The sequence below is a fragment of the Lontra canadensis genome, unplaced genomic scaffold (assembly GCF_010015895.1).
Source record: "Lontra canadensis isolate GAN:19392208 unplaced genomic scaffold, GSC_riverotter_1.0 scaffold90, whole genome shotgun sequence".
Classification (NCBI taxonomy): domain Eukaryota; kingdom Metazoa; phylum Chordata; class Mammalia; order Carnivora; family Mustelidae; genus Lontra; species Lontra canadensis.
Window position 1 is genome coordinate 8,319,395 of NW_022631084.1, and position 15,983 is coordinate 8,335,377.

Consider the following 15,983-nt stretch of genomic DNA (forward strand, 5'->3'; position numbering starts at 1 on the left):
GAAAACTGCAAACATTTTGAATCACGTAAGATCTGAACAAAATCAATGGAAAAATATGTATGAGAAATAGTACAAAAACATTTTTTTTAAGACTCAGATTTTCAGAAGCTTAATATTAGTTCTGGATTCTTGAAATTTACCACTTCTATTTCTAGGCACTTATTACTTAAGAAGCAATCAACAAAATGCAATAGCAACTTTGTAAACAGTAACAGTTCACTTTTGGAAAACAGTAATTAAAATTTTTAAATCCAGGAAAAAAATTAGGGCACTTACAGATGTCTGGGACATACTTGACTGTTGTGTGACACTTCCTGTTGGGGATGTAGATGGTCTTCCACTGGACAAACTTGCCTAAAATAATAAGATCTTTATAACAGATCTATAAGAATCTAAAGTTAAAAGCTTTTGGTACCAGGATACCACAAAACCATGATAAAAGTCAAAACGTCTGTGTTATAAACCAATCCATTTCACAGCCAACATAGATTAAGCTTTGGCCAAACAGATTAAGAGGAAAAGAAAAAGCTGAACGATGAAAACTGAGGACCCAAAGGCTAATCTTATTTTAATAGCTGCACCCATTGTCAGTTTTACTCAACAGCTCTCTGTCTTCTTTGAAGTGAAACCACCCATAAGAACATTATGAAAAAGAAATTGTAGCTACATGAAGTGCCAGTGAGTTTCAGTTTCCTAACTTGTATCATGAACACGAGGTTATTTAAAAGTACACTACGAAGAAGAAGCAACAGCTGGGGATGTGTTTCTAACAGAAATAACTCTTTTTCAGGTTTAGTCAACTGAGATCCTCCTTTAGTAAGAAGATTTAAGATTAAATCTCACCATGTAGTTTTATTTAAATAAACAGAATAACAAAAATCTTTTTTAAAACAAGTATTTAATCACAAAATTATCCTGTTATCAGTAGGAAAAGTATGCGTGGGTATTAGAAAGCTTCATGGATACTATTTTAGATAGAAAATTTCTGGAGTGATACATATTAAACAGTGGCCACCTCTGAAGAATGAAAAACAGCAGTGAGTCGAGAAAAGGAACACCTCTACTTTACCTCTTATAATTTTATGCGCTTCAATTTTTTTAATGAATGTAAATTACTTACATTAAAAAAAAAACATTTTTCACCGAAATGTAAATACAATTAATGTAACCTGAAGTATTCACTGTTGTACCTAGAATTTTATACACATAATGGCCTGACACTTGCACTGAATTTCTGCAGTGCAAATAAAAAGCAGTGGGACAAAAGCTAGCGACAGAGTACCATATAAGACATAGCCATATTTGTTTCATTAACTTCTATTTGGCCACCTATTAATTTCTTAAAGAAAAAATAATCATAGGACATTTAAGCATTCTGAAGTAACTCCCAACATATTTGTTTTCAGTGATTATCTGCTAAGAACGTCAACTTTTCGTCGACATTGGCCTCATAAACTCTCCATTTATGGAAGTCTCACCTGAACAGCAGCCAGGCTCTGCAGCTGGGAGCTGCTCAAGTGCTGCTGCTGCAGAGCGGCCGTGTGTAGCATCAAGTGCTGCTGCTGAGCGGCGTACATCTGCTGCAGGTACTGCGCGGCGGAGCTGGGCGGCCGGTGCAAGGCCTGCTGAATCACCTGCAGGCAGCCAATTGAACCAAGGTCAAACCTGGATCTTAACGTTCATCTGAACCATAAAATAAAGTATGAAAGAACAGGCAGTTGAAAATTTCACTGCTTTAATATTCAATGTCAAGTTTATGAACACAGTCCTCTCCTAGTTACACATTAGTGAAATGCACTAATCTATACAAATTAAAAACCACCCAGAAGAGACAATTCACCAAAGAACAGAAGAGCCAAATGAGCACTTGAAAATATCTTCAATCTCATCAGTAGTCAAAATTTTTAAATTAAAACAAGATACTATTCAGGGCTCCTGGGTGGCTCAGTGGGTTAAGCGTCTGCCTTCAGCTCGGGTCATGATCTCAGGGTTCTGGGATCAAGTCCCACATCGGGCTCTCTGCTCAGTGGAGAGCCTGCTTCCCAGCCCCCACCCCACTGCCACGCCCACCACCCCGCCAGCTGCTCTACTTGGGATCTCTCTCTGTCAAATAAATAAATAAAATCTTTAAAAAACAAAAACAAAACAAAACCAATATACTATTCTCCAACTTTCAGATGAATAAAGATTTAAAAGAATACTACCACTAAATGGGAAAAAAAATACTCTCATAGTGTTAGTAAGTATGGAAACTGGTAGAACTATTTTGGATAAAACTTAGAGAATTCTGGGCTTGGGTGTAGAGAGGAATATACACAACCCTGCAGTAGTTACAAATAGTAACACAGAGGTGCCTGGGTGGCTCAGTCGGTTGAGGGTCTAACTCTTGATTTTGGCAGGTCATACATGATCTCAGGGTCTAGAGACTGAGTGCCATGTCAGACTCTGCACCGGGCATTGAGCCTGCTTAAGATTCTCTCCCTCTCCCCTCCCCAATTCTCTCTCTCTCAAAAAAAATAAAATAAAATAAAATAAAAATAGCCCTGTAGACCCATTCTGCCCAGTATAGCAGCCACTAGCCACATGTGTCTCCTGAGTACTAACCAATGCAGCTAATGTAACTAAGAAAATTAGTTTTTGATTTTACTAAATTTTAATATAAACAGCCCCATGTACTTCGGAGCTACTGTGTATTGAATACAGACATATCTACATTTATCGACAACACAAAAATTCCCAATATATTATTAGGTGAAAAAAGCAGATTACTAAATGATGTATAGAGTAAGATACCATTTTTATATTAAAATATTTAAAAGAATATTCAGAAAAACATTAAAAGACTCCTGAGAGACAACTAGACTTAAGGTGATTTTTACCTTCTCATGTGTATTTTTCTTTAAATGTCTGAAAAAAAATCTGAGTAGTATTATATTAATAATCACATAAAATTATAAGGATGTTTCATGTTTTAAATTACTTTTTTAAATGTTTTTTAAATGTCAGATTCCTTTCAACATAAAATAAAACTATTTTAACTAATAAAAATTCCTGGAAAAGTGTTAATTACTGTATTTGTTAATGAAATATAAAATCTGAGCCTGAGACTTCATAAATAGATAAATGTAGGAAAGTCAAATATTCTAAAAACAGAGAAAAATCCTTTATCCTTTATCTGTCCAAACCCGTAAGTCAGACTATGCCAGTCCTCTGCAACCATGTCCCAAAGTCACATCATGCCCACAGTGACTCTTAAACAGCACAGAACCCTAACCTCAGCATCAACCACAGAGTTTTCAGAGCTAAGGGAGTAACAGAGCCATAATCCTACAGCTTGAGGTCTGAGTCAGGACACCATGAGCCATAAAGCAATGAATCTCTTTATTCAAATTCCAAGAAAACATATTTCCTTGTGTTTACATATCTTTCATGTATACATATCTCATCTTTCCAACTATAGACTGCTAAACCTGCTACAGACTCTTGTCACAAAATCAATGTAGGAGTTTGAACCTTAGTTGCAGAAGACTATAGACCAACATTAAGTGATAGAGAATTACAATAGTATGTCTTTTTGGTCAGGTAAATCTATATATGTTCTTTAAATTATATAACAAAACTAAAATCAAATTGAAATAAGAAATGAGTAAACTATTTGACACATTTTTGTCAGAGTGTAGTCATTTCTTATCATCAACATAGTCTTTCATTGTCATTCAACCACAGACTCATAGAAGAGAGACTCATTAAATACAAATTAAAGGTAAAATACACTGTTCTTATATTATTTCTCTAAAGAAATGAAAAGGGCAAAGAGTATTCACAGGAATGAAAACAAATGCTGGAAGGTATTAAAGAATTCCTTAGGTAATTCAATAAATATTGATCTGATTACATTTTGGGGGAAACGATTATACGACTTCATAAGAACTAGTGTTGGTGCTATTTGTGAGATACATGTATAACTACACATTTCCAGCTAACACTTTATTTTTTATTAACACATCCAGCTTAGGTAGAAACTAGAGATCAAAATGGCACAGTAAAATACCACATTCCTGTGTCCCTTGCCTCAAAGAAAGGTGAAGAACATTAATAACACATTCCTCATTCCTGTCTGAACTTTTGCTGAACTGACTCAGTCTCCCAACAATTTTGATTCCACCCCATGGTAACTTCAGAATCCTAAACAACAGAACAGTGAAATAGCAATGGAGTGGAGAGAGGAATATCTTGCAAACAACTAAGTTATTTCAGAGTAGAATGAAATTATGGAGATTGTAGAAAGAGTAAGCAAGTACAACAATAAAAATAAAAACTCAGAGTGGTTAAAGGCACAACTCTAAAACCAGACAATCTACTAGCTATGTGAATTTAGGAAAAGTTATTTAGCCCATTTAAAACATCAGTCTTCCCACCTATAAAATGGAGATAATATCTATTTCACAGAGGTGTGCTGAGGATCAAAAGAGATAACCCACGTAAAGCATTCATCAAATGCTTGGCACATAGCAACTGTTCAATAAATACTAGATATTATTATTGACTGGGTATATATATTGTGCCCCACACAGTTCTAATGCTTCCTTTAATCCTCATAACTGGGGTGCCTGGGTGGCTCAGTCAATTAAGGCTCTGATTCTTGGTTTCAGCTTAGATCATGATTTCAGGGTTCTGAGACTGAGCCCCCACAACCAGCTCAATAAGCAGCTGGGAATCCGCTTAGGAGTCTCTCTCCTTCACTCCCCCTTAGCTCCTCCCCTTGCTTGAGCTCATGCACTCACACTCTCCAGCGCTCTCGCTCTTAAAATCTCTCTCAAAATCTTTTTTTTTTTAAACAGATTTTTTTTTTTTTAATTTATTTGATGGACAGAGATCACAAGTAGGCAGAGAAGCAGGCAGAGAGAGAGAGGAGGAAACAGGCTCCCTGGCGAGCAGAGAGCCCAATGTGGGGCTCGATCCCAGGACCCCGGGATCATGACCTGAGCTGAAGGCAGAGGCTTTAACCCACTGAGCCACCCAGGTGCCCCTCAACATCTTTTTTTTTTTTTTTTTTAAATCCTCATCATAACTAAGGAACTAGGTGGTCTTATCCTCATTTCACAGTTTCCTGATGTGGAAAGAGATCACGCCTCTCATCCAACACTACATAGGTATTAATGATTAAGAAAATGGAATTCAAAGAGCGTATCAGACTGTAATGCCCATACCCTTTTTATGCAATACCATATTGTCTCAACATCCGTTATTATAAAGATTAATTTTCTCAACCAAGTGAAGACCTAAAACTTTTCCTAGTTAAATATTCCCTTCCCCCTCGGCCCCTAGGAGCTTTAAATGGATCCTCCTACTTAGGTTCTTAGACCACCTGAGTTTTAAATGAACCTCTTAACACACCTACAGACCTGAATAGATCTTCCTAAGTCTATATTTTGGGTTCAAATACAAAGAACCCAGAAAAACCTAGAGCCACTCTACATATCAAGGCTGTAGTTTGAGTTTCTCCACATTGCAGCAGCACCTAAAGTCCTTTCAGCTACAATTTTCCTGACATGTGGTTTTATAGGCCACCTGCTGATAAATATAAGCCCTCTCAATAGGATTATTAAATAACTTTTTGATTGTTTCAAACACTAACAATCCTAACTGTACTCATTTAGAGAATATCATGTGACTCATCTGAGGATGTGAAACAATAGCTTCATCTGGCTTAAGAGAAAAGTAATGACATCCTAAGTCTCAGTCTACCACGCATTCTAACCGAAATACCTGTACGGCATGTCGGTCTGAGCCGCTGTAGACAGAGATCTGTGGTTGCTGCATTCGAGAGGAGGAAGTGGTGATGGTGGTGGTGGTCGTGCTGCTGGTTGTTGTCGACACAGAAGATGTGCCAGGGTTTGGTTCACTATCCATAGCTGTACTGTGGTCCTTGAATCTGTCAGATAACACAAAGGATTTGCATTGGCAAAGCATTATTTCATGGGCTTTAAAGAATATTTAATTATTTCAAAGAAATAATCAGCAACAATCTAAATTTTTAAGACCCTCCCAAAATGGCATTCATCGCACACAGTCACCATAACCACTTAGAAAGGAAAAGTACTTCGCAAATACGTAGCATATTTGATAGTTAATACCTACTAACTTTGCATTCAAATGATTCAGGATATGCAACTTAAATAAATCCTGGCCTAAACTTTATCTTTCCATTACTGAAAGATAAGTGAAACCAGAACAGGTTTATAAGAGAACACTAAACTACCTAAAAAACAAATGCTTAAGCAGCATCAGAGTACTTTAAAGTATTTTTTTACGTTCTTTTGCCCATACTAATCACAAATTAAAGTAATTCTTATCTATATATTAAAACAGGATGCCTAAGGACTTGTGTTAATTAGGTTATTTCTGGTTACCATATGCACTCTGCTTTAAAAACATGTTCTCTTATTAAATAATTTTAAAAATTGTTTTTTTAAGATTTTATTTTTTAAGTAATCTCCATATCTAACACGGGGCTCTAAGAGACACCTGGGTGGCTTAGTGGTAGGGCATGTGACTCCTGACCTCAAGGTCCTCTTGAGTTTAAGCCCAACACTGGCATAAAACTTACATTAAAAAAAAAAAAGGTAAATTGGGGTGCCTGGGTGGCTCAGTGGGTTAAGCCTCTGCCTTCGGCTAGGGTCATGATCTCAGGGGTCTGGGATCGAGCTACGCATCGGGCTCTCTGCTCAGTGGGGAGGCTGCTTCCCCGCCCTCTCTCTCTCTCTCTGCCTACTTGTGATCTCTGTCAAATAAATAAATAAAATCTTAAAAAAAAAAAAAGGTAAAAATAGTAATTTTTTATTAACTCACACTGGCTTTTCCCTTATTAGTCTATAACATTGTTCTTACTACATCTAATAACTCTGGTTACACTTATTAGCAGATTACTCTGGGAAATCAGAGAAGCACCTGACAACAATTTTCCCACTTCCCCACAAAAGTGTCTTTTCACAAAGAATTGCTCCAAATTCTGAAAACAGCACAATTATGTCACTTTCCCCACATATGAACAATAAAGTTCATAAAGTACATTTTTGTACCAGACTTTCTGATTTCTTCCCCTCCAATACTGCAAACTCACTTCACTATTGTGATATAAACTTCCACTTCACCTTGAATCTATACTTTAATTCAATCAAACAACATTGTATTTTAAGTCAATTCTCAAGCCCTCAGTATTGTTAGAAAGTAGAACTACAATAGTTTTTGTAGAGTTAGAAATGCACCAGAATGGTGAAAAGCACACCTGTGAATACAACAGTCTTATCTGCCTTTCTTAACCCCTCTTTTCTTCTGAGAAACAAAATTTGACACACATCACATCAGCATCATTGACAAGAATGTAACAAGAACACTTTCTACTTCATGAAAAGACAAAGGAATTTGGCACTAATTATGCATGCATACGCTATTCCCATATGGTGTCCTTTTATGTACAAATATTCTTTGTTCTTTACATCATTTATATAAATAGTATTTATATGCTCCTCAAGGAATTAAAAGTAAAAAGAAAATTCAATTTAATAAAAAGTGAAAGGAAAACAGCTGACTTCACTTTTCTGATTAGTAAATGATTCACACATCTTTATGCTTCTCTAGGTTTTTTTTTTTTTTAATAGTTTTTCAAACTGCCTTCCAATCATCAAATCACAACATCATATGGCAACTGTTCAACATCATTCAGATTTAGTGGTAGATAAGGTAAATTTTTTCCAAATTACTGGCTTCATAACACTTATGAAACATGTAGCAGTGACATGCAAAAAGCCAACTTTAATTCTGGTCCTTTTAGAGTGGTATTCTATGCAATCATGTGGTCAAACTCAGACCCCATGGTAGGTCTGTTCAGTAGCAAACCAAAAATGGTCACAGATACTCCAAATTCTAGGCACAAGTCTAAACATCAGTGAGTAGAACTGGCCAAACCACTGTACTGCATTTGGAGACCTGGCACAAAAGAACAATTTTGCTAACTCCACCGTGTGCGTAGTACTGTCTGCAAAATACAGCTGGCAGTCCTGGTGCCCAAGAGGCCTACCCAGGAAACACTAAGTTTGAGCAGCTAGCTAAGGATACCATCACACCACACCGCCACACAATATGGCCCTCTAAGGTGGCATCAACACTGCAGCCAGAGACCCAAGGGAAATAAGGTCTTTCTTCTGGGGTGTTTTCTGCCTAGCCAGACCCGCAGGAACATTTCCCCCCACCACCCTCCGCTCCAAGGCCCGCGCTGGGACACCTCCACGCCTCCCAGGGGAGGGCGGTGAGCAGCCTCGTCTCAGGTTCTCCTACCGAGAAGCAGTGGGTTGACGCCGGGGCGGGAAGGAGGGGAGCGCGAAGGAGGCCTGGCAGTGCCCGCCCAACCCTCCCCAGCCTCCGCGGGCCCCCGGCGCGGGCATCCGTGACAAGGCTGCCCTCGGGGCCCACTTGCAGGGATGACAGCGCCTGAGGAGCCCTCTGGGACTCAGCTTCCGGAAGACCCCAGCGATCCGGGTTCCTGGGGTGACTCTGCGCGCAGGGCCCGGCCGATTTGGGATCAGACCGCGGAAGGGGCGCTCCCGCCTGGAGGGAACTAGACCCTTACAGTTGGCCTCCGCCCCCCGATATGGGCCAAACGGGATCCCCAAGGATAAGGAAGCTCTTGGGTCTCCCTTTCCCTGTACTGCCCGCCAGAGAGCCTTGAGCTTTCCCTTTAGGGGACATGTCGCTGCCCCACTCGCCCCCCGGTTACGACATCAGTCACCAGCAAGTCACTCACTCCGCTTCCGCCATCTTCTCTCCTCCATCACTAACACGGGCTGCGCATGCGCCCCCCGGAGGCCAGCGGAGGGGCGGGGTCGACTAAGCCCGGGGGCCTCCCAAGGTCACGTGGTGTCCTCGGCTTCCAATCCCCCTTCCCACCTGAGGCCTTGCTCGCTCTGGGAAGTGACCAGGTTTCCTTGTCTCCCATCAACCCCTCGCTTTCTATTGCCTAAGGTCTCTCGAAAAGAGATCTGTAACCGAGATATGAAAAGTTGTGTTTAGACTGTTAAATTACATATTTAAGAAACCTCTCAAATACACAAAAGCCTATGTAAATTGCAGAGTGAGGTGAAAGAAAATACAAGAAGACTGGATGCTTGGAGTTCAGTGGGAAAGGAAATACTGTGGTGGTGCAGGGCTTGCTAACTGGGGCTCAGTGGAACTGTGGGTCCAAACCAGCAGTTCCTCTCTCAGGCTCAAAGATAGTGTTCCAGTCGCTGGTGAGGTTAAGGAATCACCCTGATTATCCTATGAGTATCATTCATGTCTATGACATGAATTTACTGAGCACTTGGTAGGGATTGCAAACTTGAATACGAGAGAGAAGTTTGCTAGTACGTTTTACTGTTCAGTATATATGTTAAGTCCTCTGAGGCAGAATGAGACAAAGAGGAGCATTAAAAAGTCCCTGTCTTCCAGGAAGTCCTAATTTGGAGACTGGGGAGAGTTTTGTAGAAATATCCCTGCAATATAAGTGTTCTGAAACAGATCCGTTAAGTGCTTTGGAAACCTTAAGTTCACAGAATAATCAATCTTTACTACACTTAACAGAAAAAAAAAAAAGTGTACTGATCACAATGTCTTCTTTTGGTATTTCTTAAGATGATAGAACTGCACTAATTTCAAGACCTGAGAAATGAAGTACTGATATAAATCTATCGTGAAGTGTCATGTGGTCTAATGAAAAGTATACTTAATCTCGGAAATCTTGTGTTTCAGGCTCTCCCTAGGGTAGGGAAAAGAACACTTCCAATGTAAACTAAATTGTCAGTTTACCCCTTCCCCCCTATCCCACCTCTGAGAACATGGGGTTTCTTTTTTAATTTTCTTTTGTTAAAAGACTTTATTTTTTAAGTAATCTCCACACCTAATGTGAGACTCAAACTTATAACCCCTAGATCAAGAGTTGCACACTATACCGACTAAACCAGCCGGGCACCCCTGAAAATGTGGTTTCTTTACCTTATTTTCCTCTCTGAGAGCAGTGCCTTTCCTACTACTCCTAGAAGAACTCCCTGAGAAAGTCCCCTTTGAAAAGTCCCTGTAAATACTTAAAAATAAGATATCATCACTTTTTCTTTTTTTTCTGACCTGCTCATATGGTGTCATTGTCATTTGACTCTCAAGAATCAACTGTCCATTGGTATTGCTGAAATTTCTTTTAGAGAAACAAAAGTAAAGAAAACACAGTCTTACACCTAAAGATCAAAAATGCATAATTCCAAGGAGTGTTTAGCATAAATGGGGCAAAATTGTTCCTTTCTTGTCTCTTTTCCTTGAACATCTAAGGCCCATGTCTATATTGTCACCTGGTGAAGATTGGCTTTAAAATTCCAGATGTATGTTAGACCAGTATTGCTTTTTAGAAACATTTCCAAACTCGATAGTTATTATAACATCAACCATTTCTACAGCCTTTTACTAAGTGCAGAGGATTTTCACAAACTCTTTTACTCTTCACAACAACCCTGTGGTATTTTACCATCACTTCCATTTAGCACAGAAGTATAGTGAGGTGATTAGATACCCAGACACAGGATTCTAATTTAAGCTTTCCATCTTCAAAGCCAAGTTTTTGCTGTTGTTGTTGTTGTTTTCTTCACAGCAGCATTCAGCAAGCCACTGTGGGATATGTTAGAACAGAAAAAGTATGATAAGGGACTACTCTTAAGAAATTTATCATTACGGGGCACCTGGGTGGCTCAGTGGGTTAAGCCTCTGCCTTCGTTCGGCTCAGGTCATGATCTCAGGGTCCTGGGATCGAGCCCCGCATCGGGCTCTCTGCTCAGCGGGGAGCCTGCTTCCCCCTCTCTCTCTGCCTGCCTCTCTGCCTACTTGTGATCTCTCTCTCTCTCTCTCTGTCAAATAAATAAATAAAATCTTAAAAAAAAAATTTATCATTACTCATGGGGCACCAGGGTGGCTCAGTGGGTTAAGCCTCTGCCTTCAGCACGGGTCATGATCCCAGGGTCCTGGGATCGAGCCCCACATCGGGCTCTCTGCTCGGTGGGGAGCCTACTTCCTCCTATCTCTGCCTGCCTCTCTGCCTACTTGTAATCTCTGTCTGTCAAATAAATAAATAAAATCTTTAAAAAATAAAAAAGAAAGAAATTTATCATCACTTATCTGACCAGACAGAGAACAGTGTTTTACTTCTTTTTTTTTTTTTTGGATTTTATTGATTTATTTGATAGAGAGAGAAGGAACACGATCAGGGGGAGTGGGAGAGGGAGAAGCAGGCTTCCCGCTGAGCAGGGAGCCCGATGTGGGATTCGATCCCAGGACCCCGGGATCATGACAAAGCTGAAGGCAGACACTTAATAGCTGAGCCACCCAGGGGCCCCCAGTGTTTTACTTCTTTATGATTTCCTAAGGAAAGGATGTATATAGCATGCTAAAAGGTTGAACTTCTTTCTAAAGTTTCCAGGAGCCATTACCTTGGAGAAGTGCTAGGATTCTTTGATTTTAGAAAAAACTCTCTCCAAAAAAAAAATGAAAGAAAGAAAGAAAGAAAGAAAGAAAGAAAGAAAGAAAGAAAGAAAGAAAGAAAGAGCCCTCTAGCTTTGTGAAGAATGGATTGGAAGAAAAGGAAAACGGATACAGGGCAACTAACTGAGAAACTGTATGAATTCTAAGAGAAAGGGTAAGGGCTACAGGAGTGGTAGAAAGGGCTAGATTAAAATTTTAGTCCCTGGGGCGCCTGGGTGGCTCAATGGGCTGGGACTCTGCCTTCGGCTTGGGTCGTGGTCCCGGGGCCCTGGGATCGAGCCCCATGTCGGGCTCTCTGCTCGGTGGGGAGCCTGCTTCCCTCTCTCTCTGCCTGTCTCTCTGCCTACTGTGATCTCTCTCTGTCTGTCAAATAAATAAATAAATAAAATCTTAAAATTTTAGTTCCTTAGTTGCATGAGTCACACATCAAGTGCTCAATAGCCACATGTGGCTAGTGGCAACTATATTGTGTTGTGCAGATATAGAACATTTTTCCATCATTACAGAAAACTCTATTGGACAGAGCCAGTTTAGACTCTAGATCAGGAGTTGGCAAACTACTATTTCTGCCTTCGTCTTTGGGGCCACTTATACCAAATAGCATTGACTGGGTGGCTTAAACTCCAAACAATTATTTCTCACAGTTCTGGAGGCTGGGAAGTCCATAATCAAGGTGCCAGCAGATTCAGTATCTAGTGAGAACCCTCTTTTTAGTTTTGCAGACAGCTGCCTCCTTGCTCAATCCTTATAGGGTAGCAGACATGGGGACTATAGACATTTGGGCCACTTCTTCATGTAACCCACTTGTGCCTTCACAGCCTGCTGGGCCCTTTCCATTTGGTGATGGAATGCTGCTATGCACCCCCAACTTTATGGCTTGGTAACTCAAGTAACACTCAATTTATGATAGGTGGCTCAGGTCTCATAGTAACTATGTGACCCATTGAGTGCCTACTGAGGCCCAGTAGCAGGCCAAGAGCTGGTTTTCGAAAGAAAAATAGTTATATGCAGAAGATGAAAGGGCTTTTTTCCCCAAAATTCTAAGGACCTACGCAATGATTTACCTATAGGGGACTATCAAAAGCTCCAAACAGCATCCACATCTACAACATACACTTCAAGCATCATTATAACGCCCAAGTGGCAAGGCAACTTGCACAGCAGCTTGGTCCTGTCACCGAGCCATCTCTTGTTCTGGACCCCCTACAAAACTAGCAGCTTTATAGGTCACTTAGTAAGTGGGATGGAGTAAAACACCCAAACGAGGAATATGTTGCCCCCAAAATCCAAGACGCCCACGAGGTATCGTGCCTCGTTTTTGTTTGTAGGAGGCCAAAAGCAACAATTCATTCTTCCCTTTAGAAGGGATATCTTGACATGCCCCATAGCAGTGGAACCCTAGAAATGTCACTGAGGTGACAAAGTCTTTTTGGATTTATTTCCCACCTTGTTACATGGAAATGCCTTCCAAACAAGTCTAGAGTAGTTGCTACTCCTTACTTACTAAATTCTATCAGCATAACGTCATCCATGTAACCAACCAGTGTGACACCTTGTGGAAAGGAAAAGTGATCAAGATCTCTGGGAGCTTGGGGCGCCTGGGTGGCTCAGTGGGTTAAAGCCTCTGCCTTTGGCTCAGGTCATGATCCCAGGGTCCTGGGATCGAGCCCCACATGGGGCTCTCTGCTCAGCGGGGAGCCTGCTTCCTCCTCTCTCTGTCTCTGCCTGCCTCTCTGCCTACTTGTGATCTCTGTCTATTAAATAAATAAATAAAATCTTAAAAAAAAAAAAAAGATCTCTGGGAGCTAAATTATGACGTAGGGCTGTAGAGTTGATGTACCCTCAAGGTAGGACAGTAAAGGTGTACTGATGGCTTTCCCAGCCAAAAGCAAGCTGTTTTTGGTGGTCTTTACTAATAGAGATCAAGAAAGAAAAGCATTTGCCAGATCAATAGCTATGCAGCAGGGTATGTGTTAATTTGCTCAAGCAAGGAAACCACATCTGGTACAACAGCTGCAACTGGTGTCACCACATGGCTAAGCTCATCATAGTTCGCTGTCATTCTCCAGGAACCTTCTGTCTTCTGGACAGGCCAACTAGGGGAGTCAAATAAGTATGTGATAGCAGTCATCTCTGCTATCCTCCAGGAAAGGGCTATTGATTTTTGGCTTACTATTTTACTAGGTAGAAGCAGATTCAGGGTCTCCCACTTGCCCTTTTCCACCATAATAGCCGTCACTCCACAGGTCAGGGAACCAATGTGGGGATTCTGCTGGCTGCTAAGTATATCTATTCTAAGTATGTATTCCAGAACTGAAGAAAGAACCACAGGATAGAGTTGGAAACCAACTGGGCCCATGGTTAGATCGCCCTGAGACCAAATTCCACCAATAACCTGACCTCTGTAGGCCCTTCCTCTGGCTAATGGGCCACAGTGACATTTGGGTCTCCTGGAATCAATGTTAGTTCAGAGCCATTGTCTTGCAGTCCCCAAAGGGCCTGATTATTTCCTTTAGCCCAGTGCGCAGTTACCCTAGTGGAAGGTTGTAGGTCCCTTCGGGAAAGGTTAGAGAAATGAACTATAAATTTTTGGTAGTATCCCAGCGTCCTTCCTCTGGGGCATGTGACCTCCCCTTCGTGTAGGGGTTTCTGGGATCTGTAAACTGGCTGGAGTCTGAGAACTGATGGAGGCGCTATGACTCTTTTCTTAAGATACAGGTTAAACTTTTATTTCCTTAACCAAGAGCTTCTCTACTGACCCAGTTCAAGTAAGAATTTAGTAAGCTTCCTGTATCCCTTCTAGGAATGCCATGATGAGCTAGCTAATGACATAGGTCTGTGCAAGTCAGTCTGTTCTGACTGCGGCTTTGACTCTGCTGTCCATCATGGGGACCATGCCCGCTGAGCCTTTGGCAGTTATGTGCTGCCACTTGGCCCCTGCCAACTTAGGATCCAATTACTCCTGTTGCATTTAGTTCCCCAAGTCAGTGGCTGCATTTCCCACTGTAAGGTCTGGCCTGCAGAAAAGAGTGATCACAGAACTCTTCAGGATGCCAGGGCTCCCCTCATAAACTGCAATGGAGTGAATGTGTCTCCCCTTTCCCAAACTTCATATATTGAAGCCTTAATCCCCCAATGTGATGGTATTCAGAGCCTTCTCTAAATTAAGGAGGTAATTAGGTCATCAGGATAGAGCCTTCATAAATGGAATTTGTGCCCCTAGAAGAGGAGAAGAGAGAGGGAGATGCTCTCTCTCACTCGCATGTGAGGATACAGCAACAAGAAGGTCATCTGCAAACCAGGAATAAGGCTCTCGCCAGACACCACATCGGCCAGCATCTCGATCAACTTCGCAGCCTCTAGAACTGTGAGAAAGGGTCGTTTGTCGTTTGAGCCACCCAGTGGTGGCTATTTGTGGTATTTGTGGTGTGGTATTTGTCATAGCAGCCCAAATTCACCAACTCAAGCCCATGGTCCAAATCCAGCCTGCCCCTTGTTTTGGTATAGCTCTCAAGAGGAGAATTACTTTTCCATTTCTAATGATTGTGGAGGTAGGGGGGATCAAAAGAAGAAAAGTATTTAGTGACAAGTGAAAATCATGTGAAATTTAAATTTCATTTTCCATTAAGTAGGGTCTTACTGGAATACAGCCATGCCCATTCATTTATGTTTTGCCGTCTGTGCCGGCTTCTTTGCTATAAGAGGTAGGGCTGACGACAGTGTAAGGATCTGCTCACTGTGTCGCCTTTTACAGACAAAGTTTGGGACCTCTATTCTAGATCACCGATGGCCCCCTACCTCCCATGCTGGACACTTTCAGGGTAGTTAATACAGCACACACACTGATTTGAGTTTTATCATACGGAAAAGAAGGGGGCAACAGCACCTGATACAATTATTGTGAAGTCTTGGGGTTCCTGAGTGGCTCAGTCAGTTAAGCTTCTACCTTCAGCTCAGGTCATGACCCCAGAGTCCTGGGATCAAGCCCCAAGTCAGGCTCGGTCTGAGTCTGACTCTCCCTCTCTCCCTCACCCTACTTGTGTGCTCGTGCACTCTCTTTCTCTCTCAAATAAATAAATAAATAAATAAAATCTAAAAAAAAAAAAAAAGATATCTGTGAAGTCTTAAAAGGCCAAATGTAAAGTCTAAAAAAGTCCCCTTGTTTATTTTTTAACTTTTTCTCATGATCTCCCTTCGCCTAAATTTGCTCAATAAATGTTATTAAGTATGCGTAATACTCAATGGTTTTAAATGCTTGTTAAGGGAATAAAGGCTTGACTGTTTGGATGAATGGGTCTCAAAATTCTAGTACATCCTGAAAATTAAAATGACAACAGTGTATAGACCTGCTTTCTCTTTTCTTTGAAATTAATCTCCTAAAACCAAATACTTGTGCTAAGCCAAATAATGTTGAAACTGAAAAGACA

The 15,983-nt window shown here is 40.9% G+C and overlaps 1 protein-coding gene across 13 annotated transcripts in view; it reads right to left on the reverse strand.

The window, feature by feature from the left end:
* PHC3 (polyhomeotic homolog 3) overlaps positions 1–8,879 on the reverse strand; it is a 70,373-nt gene extending 61,494 nt beyond the window's left edge. For 11 of the 13 annotated variants that reach the window (XR_004380139.1, XR_004380138.1, XM_032836142.1 and 8 more), the window contains exons 1-4: positions 8,804–8,879; positions 5,770–5,935; positions 1,479–1,634; positions 277–354 (exon numbers count right to left, since the gene is read on the reverse strand). Coding sequence is in view for 11 of the 13 variants with exons in the window: in XM_032836142.1 (XP_032692033.1) it covers positions 277–354; positions 1,479–1,634; positions 5,770–5,935; positions 8,804–8,817 (414 nt within the window). In the remaining 2 variants the exon portion in view is untranslated. Of the gene's footprint in view, positions 1–276; positions 355–1,478; positions 1,635–5,769; positions 5,936–7,755; positions 7,845–8,715; positions 8,735–8,803 lie in introns of those variants that run through there. The other 2 variants (XM_032836140.1, XM_032836139.1) reach the window with 2 other exon arrangements.
* Positions 8,880–15,983: the final 7,104 nt, after the last annotated feature.